Raw genomic sequence first — 18,150 nt, 5'->3', positions numbered from 1 at the left:
CTCCCTGTTTCTGATCCCCCAGCCTCTCACGAGCCGCTCGTGATGGCACAGCTACTAACCCTGCGGAGGCCGGAGGGCGGGTGGTGGCGCGGGAGCCCCGGGCCCGGGTGGACGACGTGGCTGCTGCAGACTGGTTCCCGTCCCCCCGGTGACGTGTGCGCGGCAGACCGTTCCATCTGACTGCCGCCCTGCGCATGGTCTGGACGGAGCCGTGTCCTGCGAGCACGCACCGTCCTGAACAACCCAGCCAGGGCGGCACCCTCGGAGCCCGGCCCCCTGTGCTGGGGGAGGTGGGTGTTACTCAGCTGGGCGCCTGGGCGCTCAGCGGCCCCGGGTGGCCATCACCATGTCCCTTCCTCTGTTGAGCATAACGATCCCTGAGCGGGGATCACCTGGTCCTGTAAACCGCTGCCGTCCCTTTGCAGCAAGTGCCTGAATTACGTCCGTTTTCTGGGTGAACTCGAGGAGAGGGGTCAGCGCAGGCCGGAGAGGGGCACAGAGACACTGCAGGATCAGCCACCAGCGCTGCTGGGCTGAGCAGGGACCCGCGAGGGCCCCACGTGCTTCAGGGCCACAGTCTCGTTCTCCAAACCGCATGAGAAGTCAGGTGATTATGTGAAACCAAAGCAAAGCCGTGATGAAACCCCTAAACTTGATCTTCAACGAACCACCTAGAAAAGGCGGGAGACACTGCCTCTCCCGCGTCTAACGTGTCCCTTGTGTGCACGTGTCATGTTGCTTTTATTTCTAAGTCTGTGCACGTATCTGTGTCTACCCCCTTCCCTGCGATGCGACCCCACAGCCCTGTAACTTCTCCACACAAGGGGCGCCCTTGGTTTCGAGAGCCCGAAGCAGGTCGGGGTCTTGGGGCGTTCCCCCCGCGAACCCACGCCTGTCAAGGGCGGGTGGCGGCCCGCGAGACGCGGCCTGGGACTTCGGTGACCCAGGCTTGGACGACGCGGTCTCTGTTCACTGCAGGGACAGCGCTGTTACGGGCAGGTGAGGAGCAGGGAGGCCGCCTGGTCGCCGGTCTCCCCAGGGCGTGGAACCGGGCACGTCTGGACAAGACGTCCGAGGAGGGGTGGTGCGGCAGTGCGGGCCCAGCAGCTCAGTGCGCCACGTGATCTATTCTGTACTCGAACCGGAGGAATAAAAAGTGACCTCTGGTTTCCAGAAGCTTGGGAACAAAACCAAAATAACAATGTGGTTTGTGTCCGTAGGGGGGTTGCCGGGGGCTCTGGAACCCACTGTCTGGGGTCCAGAGGGCCCTTCCACTGCTTCCTGGGGGGCCTTCCCTGCAGCCCCAGCCCGCTGAGCTGGAAATGGGTGAAAGGTTGCAAATGCGCTGAAAATTCACCCTAATGAGCTGCATGTGCTGCACCATGGGGGAAGCTGGGGTCTGGAATGAAATCTAGAGGAGGGCCACCAACCAGGCTGTGGGGGCGGGCGGGGAGGCACGAGGGTGCCTGAGCGCTGGCTGCTTTGTCCCCAGGGCTCTGGGGCCCCTTCCTGCGGGACACCCTCGGCCAACTGTGTGGTCCCTGCGCCTGTGTCCTCCCCAAGGGGCTCCTTGCCCTCCTGCGGTGGAACGTTCTAGGCTGCTGTGTTACTGAAGACACAGGCGAGGTGGAGAAGGAGTGTGAGCCTCTAAAGCGCTGTCTCCTCCATTCCCACCGTGTGCGCCTCACCCCTGCAGCGCCTGAGTTAGAAGTGAGCTCTGTATGGGGTGGCCGGATCCCACAGGCCCTGGGTCTCCCCTGGGGTCAGCGGTGCCCCTTGGTGAGGCCACACTCACCGGATTTTCCTCCCCCCTTGCTTCCAGCGCCCCACCCCCGGCGAGGCAGCGAGCTGAGCTGGGGAGGGAAGGGGAGGAGGAAAGCGGGGCGGGGGCACCCCTCCCGCCAGGCCTGCCGCTGCCTTTCTGAACCCTGGGCGCCTCCCCTGCACGGCAGGCATTTTTGCCCCTGCGGCTCCCCTCCCCCCAGAACTGCTGTGGGACGCCCTCCCCCCACGCCGGCCCAGCCTGGAGCATCCTCGGGGTGCTGCCCCCACCCCCGCAGTCCCCAGGGTCCCACACAGATAGCCACAACCACGCACGTGACCGGTTTTCACTACCGAAGTGCCAGCGGGAAAGGCCAGCTGTGGCCCCTAAATCCTGAGGTTCTCCGGCCTCAGTGCCCCACCCCCCGTCAGGGCCGCCCCGTCCACAGAGATGGGGCCGCCTCGGAAAACCTTCATCCTGTTCTCACGGACACACAGGGGCATCCGTCACATATCCACAGACCAGCGGAAGCAGGGCCGCGTGCAATGGACTCTGATGACCCCGAGAGGTGCCCATGACAGCCTGTGTGTGCGCCGTGCCACAGAAGGGTCTGTCCCCAGCTCCTGGACGGTCCTGTGCCTGGAGGTGAGCCCCCCGCCCGGAAGCCGCGCGCCCACCCACTTGCTGGACGTAAATTATGTTCCTGCCCCCGGCGAGTGTTGTTGCGAAGCTGGAGTTTGTGTTCAGGCTGATTATCTTGAACTTGGGCTAATGTTCCATGAAAAGAGTCTCTATCATCAAATTCATTAATTAAGGTCCCGTTTGCAGGCTGATTGTGAACGGGCGTCACTTGTGTGATGGGCAGACCCTGCTCCTGGCTGGTGAGGCTGCTGTGGGCACGTGAGTCAGTCTCTGAGGGGCGGGGACACGCTCCCCGATTCCAGGTCAGCCTGGGGGTGGGTGGGGCGGGGCTGCACTCCGAGCTCAGGCTGGGGCCCGGGGTGGGGGTCCTGTGATCGGTGGCGCCGGTCGGCCGTCGCTTCCCCGCAGGACCGCGTGCCCGGTGCATTGCCCTCTGGTGCACAGGAGGGGTCGTGGGGCGGGTCCTCCCCGGCCTGTGCGGGAGCGGGGCTCCTGGGGGCCTGGGGCTGCTTGCCCTCTGGCCCGTGACACTGGGTCCTGCCCCCCTGCTCCATTCCCTCACCCCTGCGCAGAGGGTGAGCTCCCCCTCCTCCTCCAGCCGACTCAGCGAGGTCTCTCCTTTGGCGTCCCCCCCCCCCACCCTCTGTAGGTGCAGGCGGGCTTGCTCGCCTCATTCTAGGCAGGCTCTCTCAGTGACAGCTCCTCAGCCAAAGGTGCTGGCGCCCTTCCCTCTCCCCGCCCTGCCCCTGCACTGGGGAGGCCACAGCTGGACCAAGCTATACGTCTGCCAGGCGTTTCCGATAGAGCGGCCTCACCTGACCCTGCGGGTCCCCCGGGCAGGTGCCCTTGGTAAGGCCAGGATGCCCGCGAGGCGCCAGTCAAAGCCCGGCAGGGACGTGGCCATGCCGCTGTGTGGCTGTTCTCCTGGCCCGTGGCACCCGCATACTTACACGCACCCATCAGTTTCCTGCTGGCCCCAGAGATGCCCCTAATCTTACTAGGCCACTAGCAAATGTCAGAGCGTCACATGGAAACCACATTGCCTTTGTCCTGCGGTTTGTCTCTGCCGCCTGCACTCTGGCGGATGATTGGATGGTTTTCTTCTGTCCTTGGCCGCCCCAGGTCAGGTGAGCCGGACACACTTTGGTGAACAGCCCCCACCTGCCTACACCCGCCTGTCTACACCCACCTGTCTACACCCACCTGACTATGCCCACCTGTCTACACCCACCTCTCTCCACTCACCTGCCTACACTGGCCTGCCTACACCCGCCTGTCCACACCTAGCCACCGCATCCCAGCCCTGCCCTGGGAACTGGGTGACTTCCTGCCCCTAGGGGGCTGTGGCAGGTGACCTGAAGCTACCCCCCTGCTCACTGTCCCACCTACACTTTCCCCAGTCCGGCTCGACTGGTGTTGCTCTCCCTGTCTCCCCTGCACTCACCCGTGTGAGTCCTGTCACTTCCGGTGCCCTGGCCTCTGGACTGGCCCCTCCCTCCACCGTGAATGCTCTCCCTCCTCCTGCTCCATCTGTCACAAAGGCCCTCGCCAGGCCAGCTGTGGGCCCTCCCAGCTCACCACGGCCGGCCCGGGGCATCATCCCAGCAGGACAGGGGCAAGCAGCGACGACATACACGTGTGCCTGACCTGCTGAATAGCTTCTGGGGCCTGGCGTGGGCCCCTCCTGCTCTCCCAGCCTCTCCTGGCCGGGCCTGCTTGCACCTGCTGGGGCCGGGCAGGCTGACACTCAGTGCCTCTCCCTCAGCATAGCATCTGCAAACCCCGGGCCGGTGGAAACGGGGTTCACACAAGTGTTGTGCACATGACCCCATCAGCTCCTTCCACCGGCTCGATCGGACGAACGTAAGGGTTATTATGCCTTTAAGATAGCGCAGCGCCTTGAGAAGCAAAGGCAGGGAGGACCAGGCTGGTGCGCCCCCCACATTGATGCCCCCATCACTTCTACTCCCATCATGACTGTTTCCCGGCCAGATGACAGAGTCCCTAAGCACACAGGCGGCCCCGCTCAGTCTCGCCTGCATCGACACCAGAAGCGGAGGTCGGATGCTGCTACAGACATTCAGCTCCTTTTCTGGGAGCTCCTCCCTGGAGTGACCACACCACTGTAACGGACACAGAATTCCGGTTGGATTGCTGAAAGGGAGGCATCAGCCACCCCGCGTGGGCCAGGGTTCACGCCAAGCCTGCATAAGCCCCTTCTCGCTCTAATTCCCGCTTTGGGCGCTCACTCGGTGGGCTTAGTTCAAGACATTAAGGCTCTTAGCGGGTGGGGCTTCTGGCTCCTGAACTCCACCCTTCGTGTTTAGATCTCCTTGGAAGTGGCAATAAGCCCCGGGGGGGAGGGGGCCCGGGGCCAGGGAAGACTCCCCCCCCTCCCAGGCCGGTGAGACGGGTGCCTCGCCTCGTACAGTCCTGCCCCAGTGCCTTCCGGGCGGCGTCGGCCCACTGCACCTCAGCAGCAAAGTGGGGGCGCCGCCCGCTCAGGGATCCCCCAATGTGCAGGGGCCTGACTGGTCCCGGGGCTTCAGTAAACCCCTCTTCACCCCAGGGCCAGAGTCCTCCGGGGAAAAGGCAGTTTCTTCCCAATTTCATGAAGCTGATGCCAGACTTGCTGGAAGGCAGTCCTCCCTCCTCCTCCCTGCCCCCCTCCTCCCTGAAGGCCCCCCTCCCCCCCCCCCCCCCCCCCCGCCTTCTCTTCCTCCAGGGCCCCACTGTTCCAGACAGGGTCAGATGGAAAGGTCACGGTGTTTCCTTCCCAGGACTTCACCGCCTTCCCACGCCGTGATCCTGGCCGAGGGGCTTTCCAGGTTCTCCGGCTTAGTGGCACCAATGGGGCAAATACCCTGGCCAGTGTCACCGTCACTGTGAGGGAGGGAACGGCGTCTTCCTGGTGCCCTGGCGCAGAGGACAGCAGCTCTGGACGGGGGACTCCCTCTGCCTCAATTGTACCAGCTGGAAGGAGGCGCTTCAGAGCGCTCCCCTGGTACCAAGTGCCACCCGCCCCAACCTGGGCTGTCCCTTCACCGGACGGCCTGCCCGCTGTGAGCGAGGCCGACCTCCCGGCCTGCAGCCTGGGTGCCCACACCCCACTGGAGAGGCCTCGTCTGGGCCCCCGGGCACCGGGGACACCACGTGGCCAGCTGGATGTCCGCAGGGGGAGCCAGGCTCAGTGTCCCTCAACCGGCTACTATCTGCCTTAGGAGACAGGCGGTCCCAAGAATCCTCCCACTGGGGAGGACTGGAGCACGGAAAGATCTTTTCTCTGTCTCTTGTTTTATGCAAGAGAAAGACACAGACAGAATGGAGAGGGGAACACACGGCGGGTAGGCCGGGGAGAGGGAGAGAGGCGGAGGGGCGGGCAGGCCGCGTGCAGCCACAGGCAGGCAGGCCCGGGGAGAGGTGGGGGGCATGAATCGGGCAGTCTCAGGAGACCATCACTTTAAATCTTAATTGGTTGCCTTTTAAATATCATTTAAGGGCTGGTGTCCCTGCCTCTCTCTCTAGTTAAGAAGGTGTCGTGTCAAACTCTATTACCTCGCTGGACGAGTCTCCCTTATGTTAAAAAAAAAAAGGGGGGGGGGTAGAAAGAGAAAAAAAAAAAGAAAGAAATGGAGGCATCAGCAGCGGTTTGAGGGTCGATAAAGCTCTTAGATTTGGAGACGTTTTCCGGGAGCCCATTTCCCGCGGCTAAGAGTTGTTAATGGAGCTTAAGGAATTATCTTAGACCGGGCGGCCGCCGCCGTATATTTCCCTGTCGGGTCTGGATATGCTGCTGTCAGACTCGCTTAATGAAAAGTAACGCGCCGCTGATTACAGTTTTATTTGGGCGCTATGTAAAGAGCGCCGTTAATTTAGCAGCCCTTCCTTGGTGTGTCTGAATTGGCCACGCCTGAGTGGCTGGGAGCGCGGTCCCCAGCGCCGCTGCCCTGACAGCCTCCCGGGAGGGAAGCGGGGCCCCGCCCCCCCCCCCCCCCCCCCCCGCCACGACCTTTCTCCCCAGCACCACGGACCCTTAAAATCCGCGTCTCCACCCTCCCCAGCCCGGCGGCGGCGTCCCGTCCCCTCCCCCTCACTGAGGGGATCCGCCTCCTGACCCCCACCCCGGGGGCACACAGGCCACTTGGGGGTAAGGGTGCCTACGGCCAGCCTTCCAGAGCATTCCCCCCAAAGGTAAGGGGGAGGTCCAAGGGACAGCCCCTGGTGAGGGGGGGTGTGCGCGGCTCACTCCCCGCCCCCACCTGATGTCTTTATTCCCACAATTTTGCAGATTAATCAAACAAGTCTCTTCCAGTCGGCGCCACCAAGGTCTGGGGGCTCCTGCGGTGCGGGATTCTGACCTCCAGTCTGCGGGGACCGGCCGGGCTTCCTGCGCCACAGACCCTGCCCAGAGTGTGAGGTCTCCAGGGCCAAGGCGTGGTCGGCAGCGGGAGCCCTCTGGCCCCCCCCCTCCACCCGGACTGGCTGCGGGGGGATCGGGAGGGGGGGGGCGGGGGTCCAGACCCGGCCGCGGCCCCCACAGCCCCTGCCACCCGCACCGGGGCCCGGGCCCCGCGGCCCCCACAGCCCCTACCCCGCCCGCCGCGCCGCCTGCGTCAGCGAAGCCTCATTTTTGCTGAAAATGTCTGGCTTTGTCTGGGGCTGGGGTGGGGGCGCGGGGGCAGCCGCCCTCGGCCGCATTAAAATTCCTGGCGCCCCAGCCGCGGCCGCAACGCGTCTCCCCCGAGACTCCACTTTCGCTATTACTGTCAAGTACCCTTGACTCTTTATTTTTGCCCTTTTATCTATTACAACTAATTCGAGTTCTTTTGCCCTTTTCAGTCTAAGACGTGGGCTTTCTGCAAAGCCTCCCCCTGCCAGCGAGCTCTCGGAGCGCGGAGCCTTTAGAAATTGAGGGGTTTACTGTCAAAATGAAAATTTCACTTCAAATTATCTTGGCTGATGCTCGCTCGCCGGGCCGGGGGCCCCCGCCCAGCCTTTGACAGGCGCATCAGCGGCGAGCCTCCGAGTCCCGATGATATCATCCACGGGAGCGAAAGTCAATACGGTGACAGCGCGCGGATACAATCCAATTACCGCGCGGCCCGGACAGGCCTGGGGCGCGGCGCCCGCCTGGCCACCGGGGTCCGGGACCGCCCCCTTCTCTCAGGGGCCGGGGGCCGAGGTCCGGTCGCTCTGGGGCGCGGACCCCGACACCGGCCTCTGGCCGCCAGCGCTCGAGGCCCGCCCCGGAGCGGCTCCCCGGCGGCCCGGGACCCCGCGGGGGCGGGCCCCTGTCCAGTCCCAACCCTCGCAGGGAGGGACCCCGCCTCGCGGCGGGCGCCTCCAAGGCCCCCCCCCCCCCCCCCCGGCAGGTTCGCCGACTTGCCGATCCGTCCTTCCTCGGGACGCCTGCGACTGCGACGAGGCCCCCGCAGCCGAGCGCTGGTCGGCGAGGGGACCCCGAGTGCAGAGCGCAGCGCTCTCCGCCGCCCTCCAGGGGCCCGCGCCACCGGAGGGAGCGCCCCGAGAGCTTCCTGGGCTCGGAGGTGCGGGCCGGGCTCCGCGGGGGTGGGGGTGGGGGTGGGGGTGGGGGCCGGAGGGAAGCGGGAACCCAGGGCTGGAAGCGCGCGGGAACCGGGGCCAGGCGCGGCTCGCCCCCCGCCCCCGTCCCGGGGCCTCCACTCCCAGCCCCGCCTTCTATCCGCAGCCGCCTAAGCGCTCGCCCCCCCACCCCACCCCCGGGGCGCGGCCCCGGGCTTTCGGAGCGCGGGCGGGGCGGCGGGTCCCGGGAGGGAGGGGAGGCGGGGCCGGGGGCGGGAAGGCCGCGTCACTTCGGCTCAGGACGTTCGGCACGCAGTCCACGCCCCCCTCCCCCAGTTCCAGGGAATTTAGCAAGTTTAAAAGTTACTCTAATCTTGCAAGGGAAGCCCCCACTTTCTCAGCATTGTGGAGTGTGGTAACGGGGGAGAGTTTGAAGTTTAGGGCCTGTGCACTATCTCTCACAGACTCCAAAATCCCTGGACGTTCCTGTAACCGTTGCTATAAACGGGGCTTTGAAGCAGGACGTCTGGGCTCTGCGGGGACACTTCTCGGGGCTCTGGGCAGGCCGCCGCCCCCTCCTGCCCTGGGCGATTAGCACCTTTCCTGGGCAAGACCTCAACCCCCTGGGTGTGAAGCGTGTTCATTTTGCAATGCAAACACCATCACTCGCTTTATTGGTTTGTTATATCAGCCTCTGAAGCAGGCAATTATTGGTGTGAACATACACGTAAAAAAACGTAATTTTATCGAGTTACGAGTGTGCAACAGTGTAAACAGGTGGGAGTGCGATTGCTGGAAGATGTGCTGAGGACAACGCGGGTCAGCAGGCTGAGGGGTCTTCGGAAGGAGCAAGGATGCCTCAAACCCGGGAGGAGGCGGCAAAACTAAGCCTCAGAGCTGAAATGTCTGGTCCGTGTAAACTTTGGGACGTAAACTTTAGGCTCCGGGGCGGCTCCCTTGTGCTCTGGGAGCGTCCCTACCCGGCTGGGGCCCGGGGCGGAGGTCGGAAACGGCCCGGACCAATGCTTGTCCAGGCGGGGTCTGTGGCCGGTCCCCCCACGGCGGGTGGGCTGCCTGCACTTGGACGCGCTCCGGTCCTGCTTTGGAAACTCCGTGGAAACAGAGTCTGCGACGCGCAGCAGGCCGGCTCCCCGTTTGCTCCTCCTCCGCGCGGGGCGGGGCCCGTCAGGCGCAAAAGGGCTTGCCCCCGGCCTTGGGCGCCGCCAGCAGCTCCTTGGCTGAGCCTGCGGTCGGGGCGTCGTGGGGCGCAGCGGGCGGGAAAGCGCGCGCCAGGGGCGTCGTCAGCACGTTGGCACCTGCCCCCAGAGAGCGTCCCAGCGGTCCTGGGTCCAGGAGGGCGCCCTTGGCGGTGGCCCAGGCCTGGTTCAAAGTGCTGTGCCTGAGGATAGGGTCGTGAAAGACCCCATCCACCCAGTTTCTGAGACTGGTTACCGGGGAGTCCTGGTGCCTGTCCAGGGCACCCGTGGGGGCCGGGGCCGCAGGCGAGGACGACGCAGGAGCCAAGGAGGCGGCCGCAGGGGCAGCGGAGACTTGGCGCTTCAGCATGCACGAGGGGAACTCAGTCTGGCTCAGGGCTGTGGCGGCCGCGGTGGCCGTGTGAGCCAGCGACCAGATGCGCGGCTTGGCCTCGAGGCCCGCCGTCGCCCCAGCAGGCGCGAAGCCCAGCTTGGCCTCGCAGGCCTGCGAGCCGCCCCCAGCGCCAGGCTGCTGCTCGGGCGCAGCCGCCGCGCTCCGGAGGCAGCTTCTGGCCCTCTCCAGGTCCTGGTCCAGGGCGGCCGCGCCACCGGCGGCCAGGGGCATCCGGAGGGTGCCGGAAGCCTCCTTTCCCGGGGCGCTTGGACCGTCAGGCGCGGCGGGGATGCGCTCCAGACCGCCGTCCAGGGGCTGGAAGGGCGGTTTCAGCTCGCACTCAGGGGGCTCCGCCTCCAGCGGGTCGAAATCCTCCAAGTCTGTGAGTTCTACATCCTTCTCCCCTTTGCCCACCGTCTCTGCGCGGGGTAGAAAGAGGGGCCAGTGCAGGAAGAGAGGAAGGCGCTAATCTGGACCTCACTCTTCCTTCCTAGCTCTGCCGCATAGTTATGGGCCCGACCCCCGCCCCCAAGCTAGGAGAAGCACCTGTACCTCCCACCTGCTCCAGAACCCCAAGTGGTAACAGAGAAGCCTAGCGATTTCCTGCTCAAATCAATGGGGGGTGGGGGGAGGGGGAGTGTGTCTATTGTTTTAAGCGCTATTTTGGATTTCTTTAAGCCTGTTCCCAGTTACTCCTGCAGGCCCCCAGGTCAGGACCCCCATGGGTCAGCTCATTTCATTTGTTGCCCGTGCCCTGACAGTTTGCTCTTACTACCCCAGGTTCAATGTCTCCAGAGGTCCCAGAACCCAAGAAGAAGGCACAGGGAGTCCCCGGCCTCGGTGCCCCAGCCTTAGCATTGCAGGTCCCACCCACCTTCATTCTTGGTGCTCTTGAGGGGCTCCTCCCTGGCCTCCTCTTCGCCCCCTTCTTCCTCCTCGCCCTCCGCGTAGGGTCGCTTCTCATCCGCGCATTTGTTCCTCGGGGGCCACGTCATCTTGTTCTCCTTCTTGAGGCGCCGGCGCGCGTTGGCGAACCAGGTGGACACCTGCGTGAGGGTCATCTTGGTGATGATGGCCAGCATGATCTTCTCGCCCTTGGTGGGGTACGGGTTCTTGCGGTGCTCGTTCAGCCAGGCCTTGAGCGTGCTGGTGGTCTCGCGCGTGGCGTTCTTCCGCCGCGTGCCGCTGTCCATGGTCCCGTACCTGGAGACAGGCTGGGCAATGGGGCGCTGGGCCGAGACCCTTGCGTCGCGGGCGGCGGGCCCAGGCCCAGGCAGGCTTTCAGTCCCCGTCGTGGGAGTGTGTTTATGGTGGTAAGACCTGGGTCAAACCCAGGCCCCTGGTTCCTCGCCACGGCCCACAGGCACAGCCTTTTGTGGCCCAAGATGTTTATATTTGATTCAACTTACAGGGAGCCTGGGCTCCTTCCTAGCCGGAGTGGAATGCGGGCTCAAGGCCTGGCCAGGTCTCTGTCACCCTACATAGACATCTATTTCTTCAGGTTCCTTTATGGGGCCCCTCGCCTACCCTTTTGATCCCCGAACCACAGAAATGTGAACCCAACTATATAACAGCAGTGGGCAGGGGTGGTCATTAGTGTCCGTGGGGAGAAAGCGTCCAGACGGCCTATGTGGACTTCCTGCAGTTAAATTTATAATTGTCACCCTCCTCCCCCCAAGATGGGCCACGCGTCTCTGGATGAGCAGACTGGACTCCCCCTTCTGGTTCCCACCAAAGGGAAAGGTGGGCTGGGCTCTTGGGCAGAAGGAGGCGTCTGAAGCCTGGGCAGGGAGACTTGACAGCCGCCTAGAACCACAGTGCAGGAGGGCTGTGAGGGTCCAGACAGCGAAGGGAGCGAGAGGGAGAGGCCGGGGACGCATTTGCCCAGTGGGGCAAGGATTGCCAAGGGGGCGGGGCTCGGACTAAGCAAGGTCAGCTGAAACCTGATCCGAAATCCCTCCCCTAGCCGCCCAAAGATTCACAGGGGGCGTGGGGCTGGTGGTGCGGAGTTTGACGACTGAATGGAGCGCAGGGGCCCGGGCGGGGGCAGTGAGGAGGGATTCTGTCCGCTGGTCCCTCACCTGTCGTAGGGGTACTGGCCCAGCGCCGGCTCGTAGGGGTAGTAGGCGGCGGCCGCAGCAGGCGCGAGGCCCGCATGCGCAGATCCCGGCGCGTCCTTGGAGTCGAAGCCATTCTGTAGGATCCCACGCGCCTGGGGTCGCAGCTTCCGGGAGGCGACCCAGCTCAACCCCAGCCCCCCAGGCCCCTTGGCTCCTGCACGCTTTGCACAGACCCCTGGGCAGCCTCATAAGCCACCCCCACCCCTGGACTCTCTCTTGGGGCCAGGGAGCAAAGAAGCCTCAAGATGGGGAGAGAGGACGCGCAGAATTGGGGGGGGGGGGGTCGGGGAGTAGGAGAGAGAAGAATGAGGTTGGAGGGAGAGGGGGCCAGAGGGGACAGGTGGGGGTTGGGAGACAGCAGGAGGGAGGACCCGGACCCAAGAAGAGGACCGACCGACCGCAGGGAGGAAGGAGGAGCGAGGGGGGAGACGAGCTGGCGGGAGGAGGGGGAAGGGAGCAGGGGAGGGCCAAGCGGTGGGGCACTGGGAGGGAGGAGGAGGGAGACCGGGAGGAGTGAAGGTAGGGAGCTCAGAGGAGGAAAGCGCGGGACAAGGGGCGGGCGCCGAGCTCCAGCTCTGGGGGCGGCGGTGCTGGGAGGAACCCGGCCAGGAGGCTCCCCCTGCAGCGTGGGGTCCTGGGCACTTGCGCCCGCGCCTCGGGCTCCCTGGGAGGTGGGCTGGGCAAATAGGGGGCAGGGGCGTGGCGTGGCGGAGGAAGGCTTCAGACAATCCCCTCCACTTACCAGCGAGTAGAAGGCGGACGCCTCGGAGCCGTAGGTCACGTAGTTGCCGTAGCCCTGCGAGCCGCCATACGGGCCCCCGTACACCCCAAGCGCCGCGGCCGAGTTGAGCTCGTGGCGCGCGGTGGCCAGCAGCCGGCTCTCGTAGACCGGGCAGTAGACGGGTGCCTGGGCCGAGGCGGCGGGCCCCGAGTCGGCCAGCGTGCGGCCGCCGGACTCGCAGCACGTGCTCAGGGAGTTGGTGGTCATCAGGAACTGGGGGAGAGAGGGGCCGCGAGGAAGGGCCGGCGCCCGGGGGTGAGGGGGGGCGCGCCGCCCAGGGGACCCTGCCCCACTGCCCGGGGCGTACTGCCATCCACGCCGCGCGTTCCCTCCTGCCGCGAGTGCGCTCCGCTGGGCCTCCTCCAGCCACTGGGGGACCAGCCCTACCAGGCCCCGGAGTTTTCACACGCACCCCGGGTGTGTGGGTGTGTGTGGGGGGGGGGGGGTCCCAAGGCCGCGCACGCCCTCCTGTGCCACGACGTCTCTCCTGGGGTGATGGCGAGGGTCAAAGAAAGCGAGAGACAAGGGGGGGCCCGCACGTCAGAGTCTCTCGGCGCCCCTGTCCTCCCCAGGGCTGGGTGCAAGGAGCGCCTGGCACAGGCCCCGCTCTCTGGGAAGCGACCCCGGGTCGCTGGACAGCCTGCCAGCCGGCGTGTCCGGCCGCGTTCCCCGCACCCTCGCGGGGCCCCCTTACCTGGGGTGCGGAGGAATAGGGGTATCCAAACTGCGGGTAGGACATGGCGGGGCCGGCGGGGTCCTGCACGTGGTCGCCCGCGTGGCGCGGCCACTGCTCCGGGGCCGCCGGCTCCTAGGCGCTGGGAGGGCGAAGCGGAAGAGCGGGTTAATTCATCCACGCGCCCCGCAAACTTTTCTAACCCGGTGGGAAAGTGAGCCGCGGCGGCCGCACCGAGCCTTTTAGCCTCACGTTCCCGAGCCTCGAGGGGGCTCTGGGACCAGCCCGCCTCGCAGCGGCGACACAAATACATATTTTGCAAAAAAGGGGGAAAAAAAAAAACACCGAGTTGCGCGAACCCGTCAAGTCAAATGTGCTTGGCTTTCAGCGGCGGGGGCGCTGACGTCAGCCCACGCCGCGCAGCTCCGCCGGGCCGCAGACGTGCGGGTCACTGGCGGCGGCCGGGCTGCGGGGCTGCGGGGCGGCGGGGCGGCGGGGCGGGGGCGCCGCGCGGGGCGAAGAGGCCACAACAGGCTCTGACAAATGAATTCCGTCCGTGGAGTCAATATCGCCCCCACGAATGCCGCTTCTCCTTAGTCACCGAGGATGGGAAGCACTTTTAATTAGAAATTAATTAATGAGCACCTGCGCCTGCCCGCCCCACTGTAATCATTAGTCTCAATTACAAATGAGACATGTGAAGGGACACACGAGCGAGTCTCCACTGAAGATGTAATCAACAGTTAAAATTAGCCGGGCGCTGGCGCAGGCGGCCGGGCCTCCGCGCCCCGCTCGGCGGCAGGTGCAGGAGGGCCGCTCCGCAGGCCCGCGCGCGACCCCGACTATTGTTTAACTGGCTCTCCGCTAGGCCTCCCGCCGGTTCGAACCCTGCTCCGGGGCGGGGAGTTCCAGAACCAGATGCGGCTGCCAGTGTGCGCGTCCGAAGGGCAACCTGCTCTCAGGTGTGTGGGTCCCGCGAACTCCCCAGAGCCATCCACTCCGGGCCTCGGTGGTCCAATTGCCGCGGGGCTCTGCGTCTGCCCGCCAGCCTGTCCCCCGGGAACGCCCCCCCCCGCCCCCGCGCGTCCCACCCCGCCCCCGCGCGTCCCACCCCCGCGCGTCCCACCGCCGGTCCTGTGAGTTCCTGCACAGCGAGCGGCCCTCCCTTTCCTCCTCCACCCCCTTCCGCGGCCGCCCTCCCAGCCTCCCCCTGCCCCTCGCGGCTGAACCCGGGACTGCCAGACAGCCCTGCGCGCTCCGGAGAGTAGGTTTCCGCCGCCCTGCTCCGGGGCCCCTCCGGGTTAGGTGCAGGGGAGGGAGCGCCGGGACGCCTTCCCCTGCCCGTTTTGCATAGCTCTGGGCCCGGGGCGTTCGGGGCAGTCTGGGGGCTGGGGGACAGCCGTGCGCCCTCTCCAGGACTTTCCATCTGGTCCCGGTCCTGGGACCCAGCTCGAATGCAAAGCGGAGGCCAGCACGCAGGCTGCAAACGGGCGCCCGGGCACCCCGAACTCGCTCCCCGCCTTTTAGGCAGCCGCCCTCCGGGGACCCCCCCGGCTCGCCCCTGCCGCTCTGCCCCGCTCGGCCTCCCGCGGTCGGCCGGCCGGGAGGGGAGCTGTGCGCGGCGGCGCTGTGCAGACTTGCTCGGAAAGATTCCTGGGTTCAGACCTGTGAATCGCCCCAGGGTCACCCTCTAATTAATGATGACGTTCTCGCCCTCTCCCCAGCTGCAAACCTGCCTCCCAGAAACGAAATCTGCCCGCTCTGACAGCTCGGTTGAAGGTGATTGATGACTGTCTGGAGACCACAGTACGCATCATATAATATCTGCTGCGTAATTGCTTTAATTTACAGATGAAAATACGAGCTCTCCGATCGCGCTGAACCACAGCCGGCCACGTCCGAGCTGCTTGCGAAGGAAAATCATCGGAAATAATGAATAGCCGCCCCATGCAAATTATTCAGACAGTTTAAGCGTCTGTAGCCGGGAGAGATATATAAAGAACACGAGTCAAATGACATTAATAATTGTTTCTGAATTCTGTATTGATCTCGTGGCGGCCGTGTTTATTTCTTTCTCACCTGAATTGCTAATATCACCTTCCTGTAAATAATAAGAAACTAGCCACCGGGGCTTCTGGGGCAGAAATGAATCTCTCAGTCGCTCTCCCTCTTCCTCCTCTGCCCCTCCCCTCCCCCACCCCCCTCCTCCCAACTCCTTCCAGTTTTCCAGGCTTCTGCTGTGGCTTTTCTGAACATCCTCCTACTTTCCATTATTTATTGTTTACAAACAGCTCGCTCTCTCCTGGTAATGAGGTTTGGGCCACGGAGGGGCCCGAGCCACGGGTGGCCGAGGGGGCTCCGGGAGCAGCAATCCGGGGCAAAGATGCCTTCAGCCCCTTGTCCTCACCCCACTCCCAAGGCGCAACCCCAGGGATCGTGAGCCCTCGGCTGGCAGGGGGAGGACAGCCACCGCCCAGGTCCCAGCGGCACCGAGCCACCGCGCTCTGGCTTGCTGGGCATCACACCCAGGCCTGCGCCCTGCCCTTCCTCACCCGGGCCACAGCTCGCGGGCAACGGCGCCCCCTCAACACGCCAACATTCATCTTGTGAGCAGCCTTCGGAGCCCGGAGCCCTGGAGGGCACAGGCCGTCAGTGGAGGCCTCAGGGGGGTCAAGGGCTCCCTTTGGCCATCACTGCAACGTTCCCCTTTCCAGCCTGGGTCGTAAAAGGACGCCCCCAGTCCCCACCCGCTGGCCCGGTTCTCCCAGGCAACCTGGACTCCTAATCCAGAAATCAAGCTCACCGACTACTTTCCAAGGCCTCCGCTTCCTCCGCTTCCCGCCGGCTCCAGGCCTGCCGCACCCTGGCGGCCACCCTGTCTGGGGAAGCTCGGTGCTGTTGTGAGGAGCCTGGCGACCTTGCCCCGGCTCACCCAGGCCCCGCGACCCGATCCTGGATGCAGGGCTGGCCAGGCCTGTCTCCCGACTGGCGCACACCCCGGCATCTCGCTGACGCCCTGCGCCGGGCTGAGGCCGGCCTCCTGCAACCGAGATACTTTCTGGTTTATCTTTGTCCCGCGGCAAACGCCGGAATAACTCTCCCAGTGTCCTTTCCCGAAAGGCTGAGGCCCCGGGGTTTCCCTCCCAGAGCCGGCAGAACGGGAGGGTGGGCATCTCAGGTACCATCAGCTAAATGCTCCTGCACAGACGCGCGTGCTGAACCCAAGTCCCTCGAGGGACCCTCGGTTCTAAATACACCCCCCCCCCCCCCCCCGAGAGGCTCCCCGGGGACCGAGCAGCTGCTCAGCTCGGGAGAGGTGCCCCCGCCAGCCTGTTGAGTGCTGAAGGAGCCCAGGGCCAGGGGGCCTGAGGACGGTTAGCGCCCAACGTTAGAGGCCTACGGGTCGCCCTCTTCGCCCCGGGGGGAGGGGGGGGGCGTGCTGTAGGCCGCTGAGGGCCTCTGGGAGGTAGGCCGCGCCCTAACGTTCCACCCCGCCCCGCTCCCCGTGGGGCTTCGCTCCCGAGCCCCGCCGAGGCCAGGCGCTCTCCGCGGTTCCCTGAGTCGTCCCCCGGGGCCACCCCGTCCTCCGCACCGAGAGCCTCCGGGGGCTCGCTCCAGCCCGACGAAGTTGACCTCAGGCAGAGGGCGGAGGCTGGAGCGCGCGGAGCCGGGCGAGGGCCAGCCCTCGGGGCGCCGGTGCCCGCCCACTGCTTGCGGACACCCGGGCGGGGTGTGGCGCTGAAAGGCGTTCTGGATGTCGCTGGCGCCGAGGTCGGCGGGTCACTCCTTCGCGGCCGGTCCTCCGGGTCTCACGCGAAGTGAGGCGGGCGAGCTGCAGGCAGGCGCGCGGAATCCTGCTCCCGAACCGCCTGCACCCCCGCCCCCCGCCCCCCACCGTTTCGCTCCGGCTCTCCCGCCGCGCCCCCGCCGCCCGCCCGCAGGGCGCCGCCCGAGCGGGAAAGGCGCGCGGTCGGGGCGTCCCGGGGCAGGCCCGGCTGCCCCGCGTCGGCCCCCCGCGCCCCGCGCCTCCCCCGCACCCCGTTTCCGCAACTTGCAGCGAACGCGGCCGCCTCTGGAGACCCCAGCGGCAGGCGGCAAACTTTGTGCCCTCCGGCGCAGGAGCGATCCCCGCAAAGTTTGTGCGGCCGAGCCCACTCCCTACCTGCGCTGGGGACGCGCCCGCCCGCGCCGCTCGGGCGCCGGGGCCGCGGGGAGCAGCGCGCAGCCCGGGACGCACCGGGGAGTCGCCGCAGTCGCCGCCGCCCGCGCCCCTCGGCGGCCGCGCGGAGCCTCCGCCTCCCCGGAAGGGGGGAGGGGTCTCGGAGCCCCGGGGCGGGGGCGGGCGGCGGGGACCTCGCCTACCTGCGGTGGCGCCCGGCCACTACCGGCCGCCCGCGAGGGCTCTGCGCGGCCGCTCGGCGCGCGCGCTCCGGCGGGGAGCAGGCGACAACTAATGGAGACATTTCCAGGCGGAGCACCTGGCGAGCGGAGCGCGCCGGCGTCCCCAGGCGCCGCGGTCGTCAGCCGAGCCCGCACCGGCGTGACGTGGGCGAGCGAGCGCGCTGCTCCCACCCGGCCGCCCATTAACGCTTTCCCCCGCGGGCGCCGCGCGCTCGCCAACTTTCCCCTCCGCCTGGCCCGCGCCCTGGGTGCGTGGGGCGTAGGGGCAGGCACGGGGGGCGCCCTGGGGCGGGGGCAGGGACGCCGGGCTCAGAGAAGACGGCGCCGCCACAACGGGGCGGCAGGAAGGCAGGCCGCCTCCATCAGGCCAGACCCTTCGGGGGCTGTTAGGCCGCCCTCCCCCGCGCCCCGCTGTCTTGGGCCAGAGGAACGGCGCCCGAGACCGCCTCGCTGGCTCTTGGCCGCGATTCTCCTGGGTCTCCCCGTTGGCCACGCCACCCCGCGCTCCGAGGAGCTGGCAGAGGGCTCGGCTGCGCGCAGGCCTCCTGGGAGTAGGCTGGGCGAGCAGCTCTGGCCCCGGCTTCCTTCCCCGCACTCCCAGCCCCGCAGCATCGCCCCTTGGCACGGAGGGAGCCCAGCT

General features: G+C 66.2%; 1 protein-coding gene and 1 long non-coding RNA gene across 15 annotated transcripts; one reads left to right on the top strand and one right to left on the bottom strand.

Annotated features, from left to right (window-relative positions):
- Positions 1-8,996: 8,996 nt before the first annotated feature.
- IRX4 (iroquois homeobox 4) lies at positions 8,997-17,414 on the bottom strand. Of its 14 annotated transcripts, none has more exons than XM_053202411.1 (7): positions 15,913-16,981; positions 14,842-15,084; positions 13,131-13,251; positions 12,398-12,649; positions 11,617-11,759; positions 10,410-10,738; positions 8,997-9,954 (listed from the first exon to the last, which is right to left on the bottom strand). In XM_053202411.1, exons 3-7 carry the CDS (start codon positions 13,173-13,175, stop codon positions 9,131-9,133), a joined length of 1,593 nt encoding a protein of 530 aa, XP_053058386.1. In that variant the 5' UTR covers positions 13,176-13,251; positions 14,842-15,084; positions 15,913-16,981; the 3' UTR covers positions 8,997-9,130. The 14 variants fall into 14 exon arrangements, with proteins under 14 accessions (XP_053058386.1, XP_053058394.1, XP_026929570.1 ...); XM_053202419.1 differs by having other exon boundaries at positions 14,842-15,012; XM_027073769.2 differs by lacking the exon at positions 14,842-15,084 and having other exon boundaries at positions 15,913-16,149; positions 16,702-16,981.
- LOC113603653 (uncharacterized) lies at positions 13,635-15,125 on the top strand. The gene is made up of 2 exons (XR_003425315.2): positions 13,635-14,071; positions 14,834-15,125. It is a non-coding gene; the product is annotated as an uncharacterized LOC113603653 (long non-coding RNA).
- Positions 17,415-18,150: the final 736 nt, after the last annotated feature.

This window comes from Acinonyx jubatus, chromosome A1 (genome assembly GCF_027475565.1).
Source record: "Acinonyx jubatus isolate Ajub_Pintada_27869175 chromosome A1, VMU_Ajub_asm_v1.0, whole genome shotgun sequence".
NCBI classification, from domain to species: Eukaryota; Metazoa; Chordata; class Mammalia; order Carnivora; family Felidae; genus Acinonyx; species Acinonyx jubatus.
The sequence above is the reverse complement of the archived record's forward strand: the minus strand, read 5'-3'. Positions and strand labels throughout refer to the sequence as shown.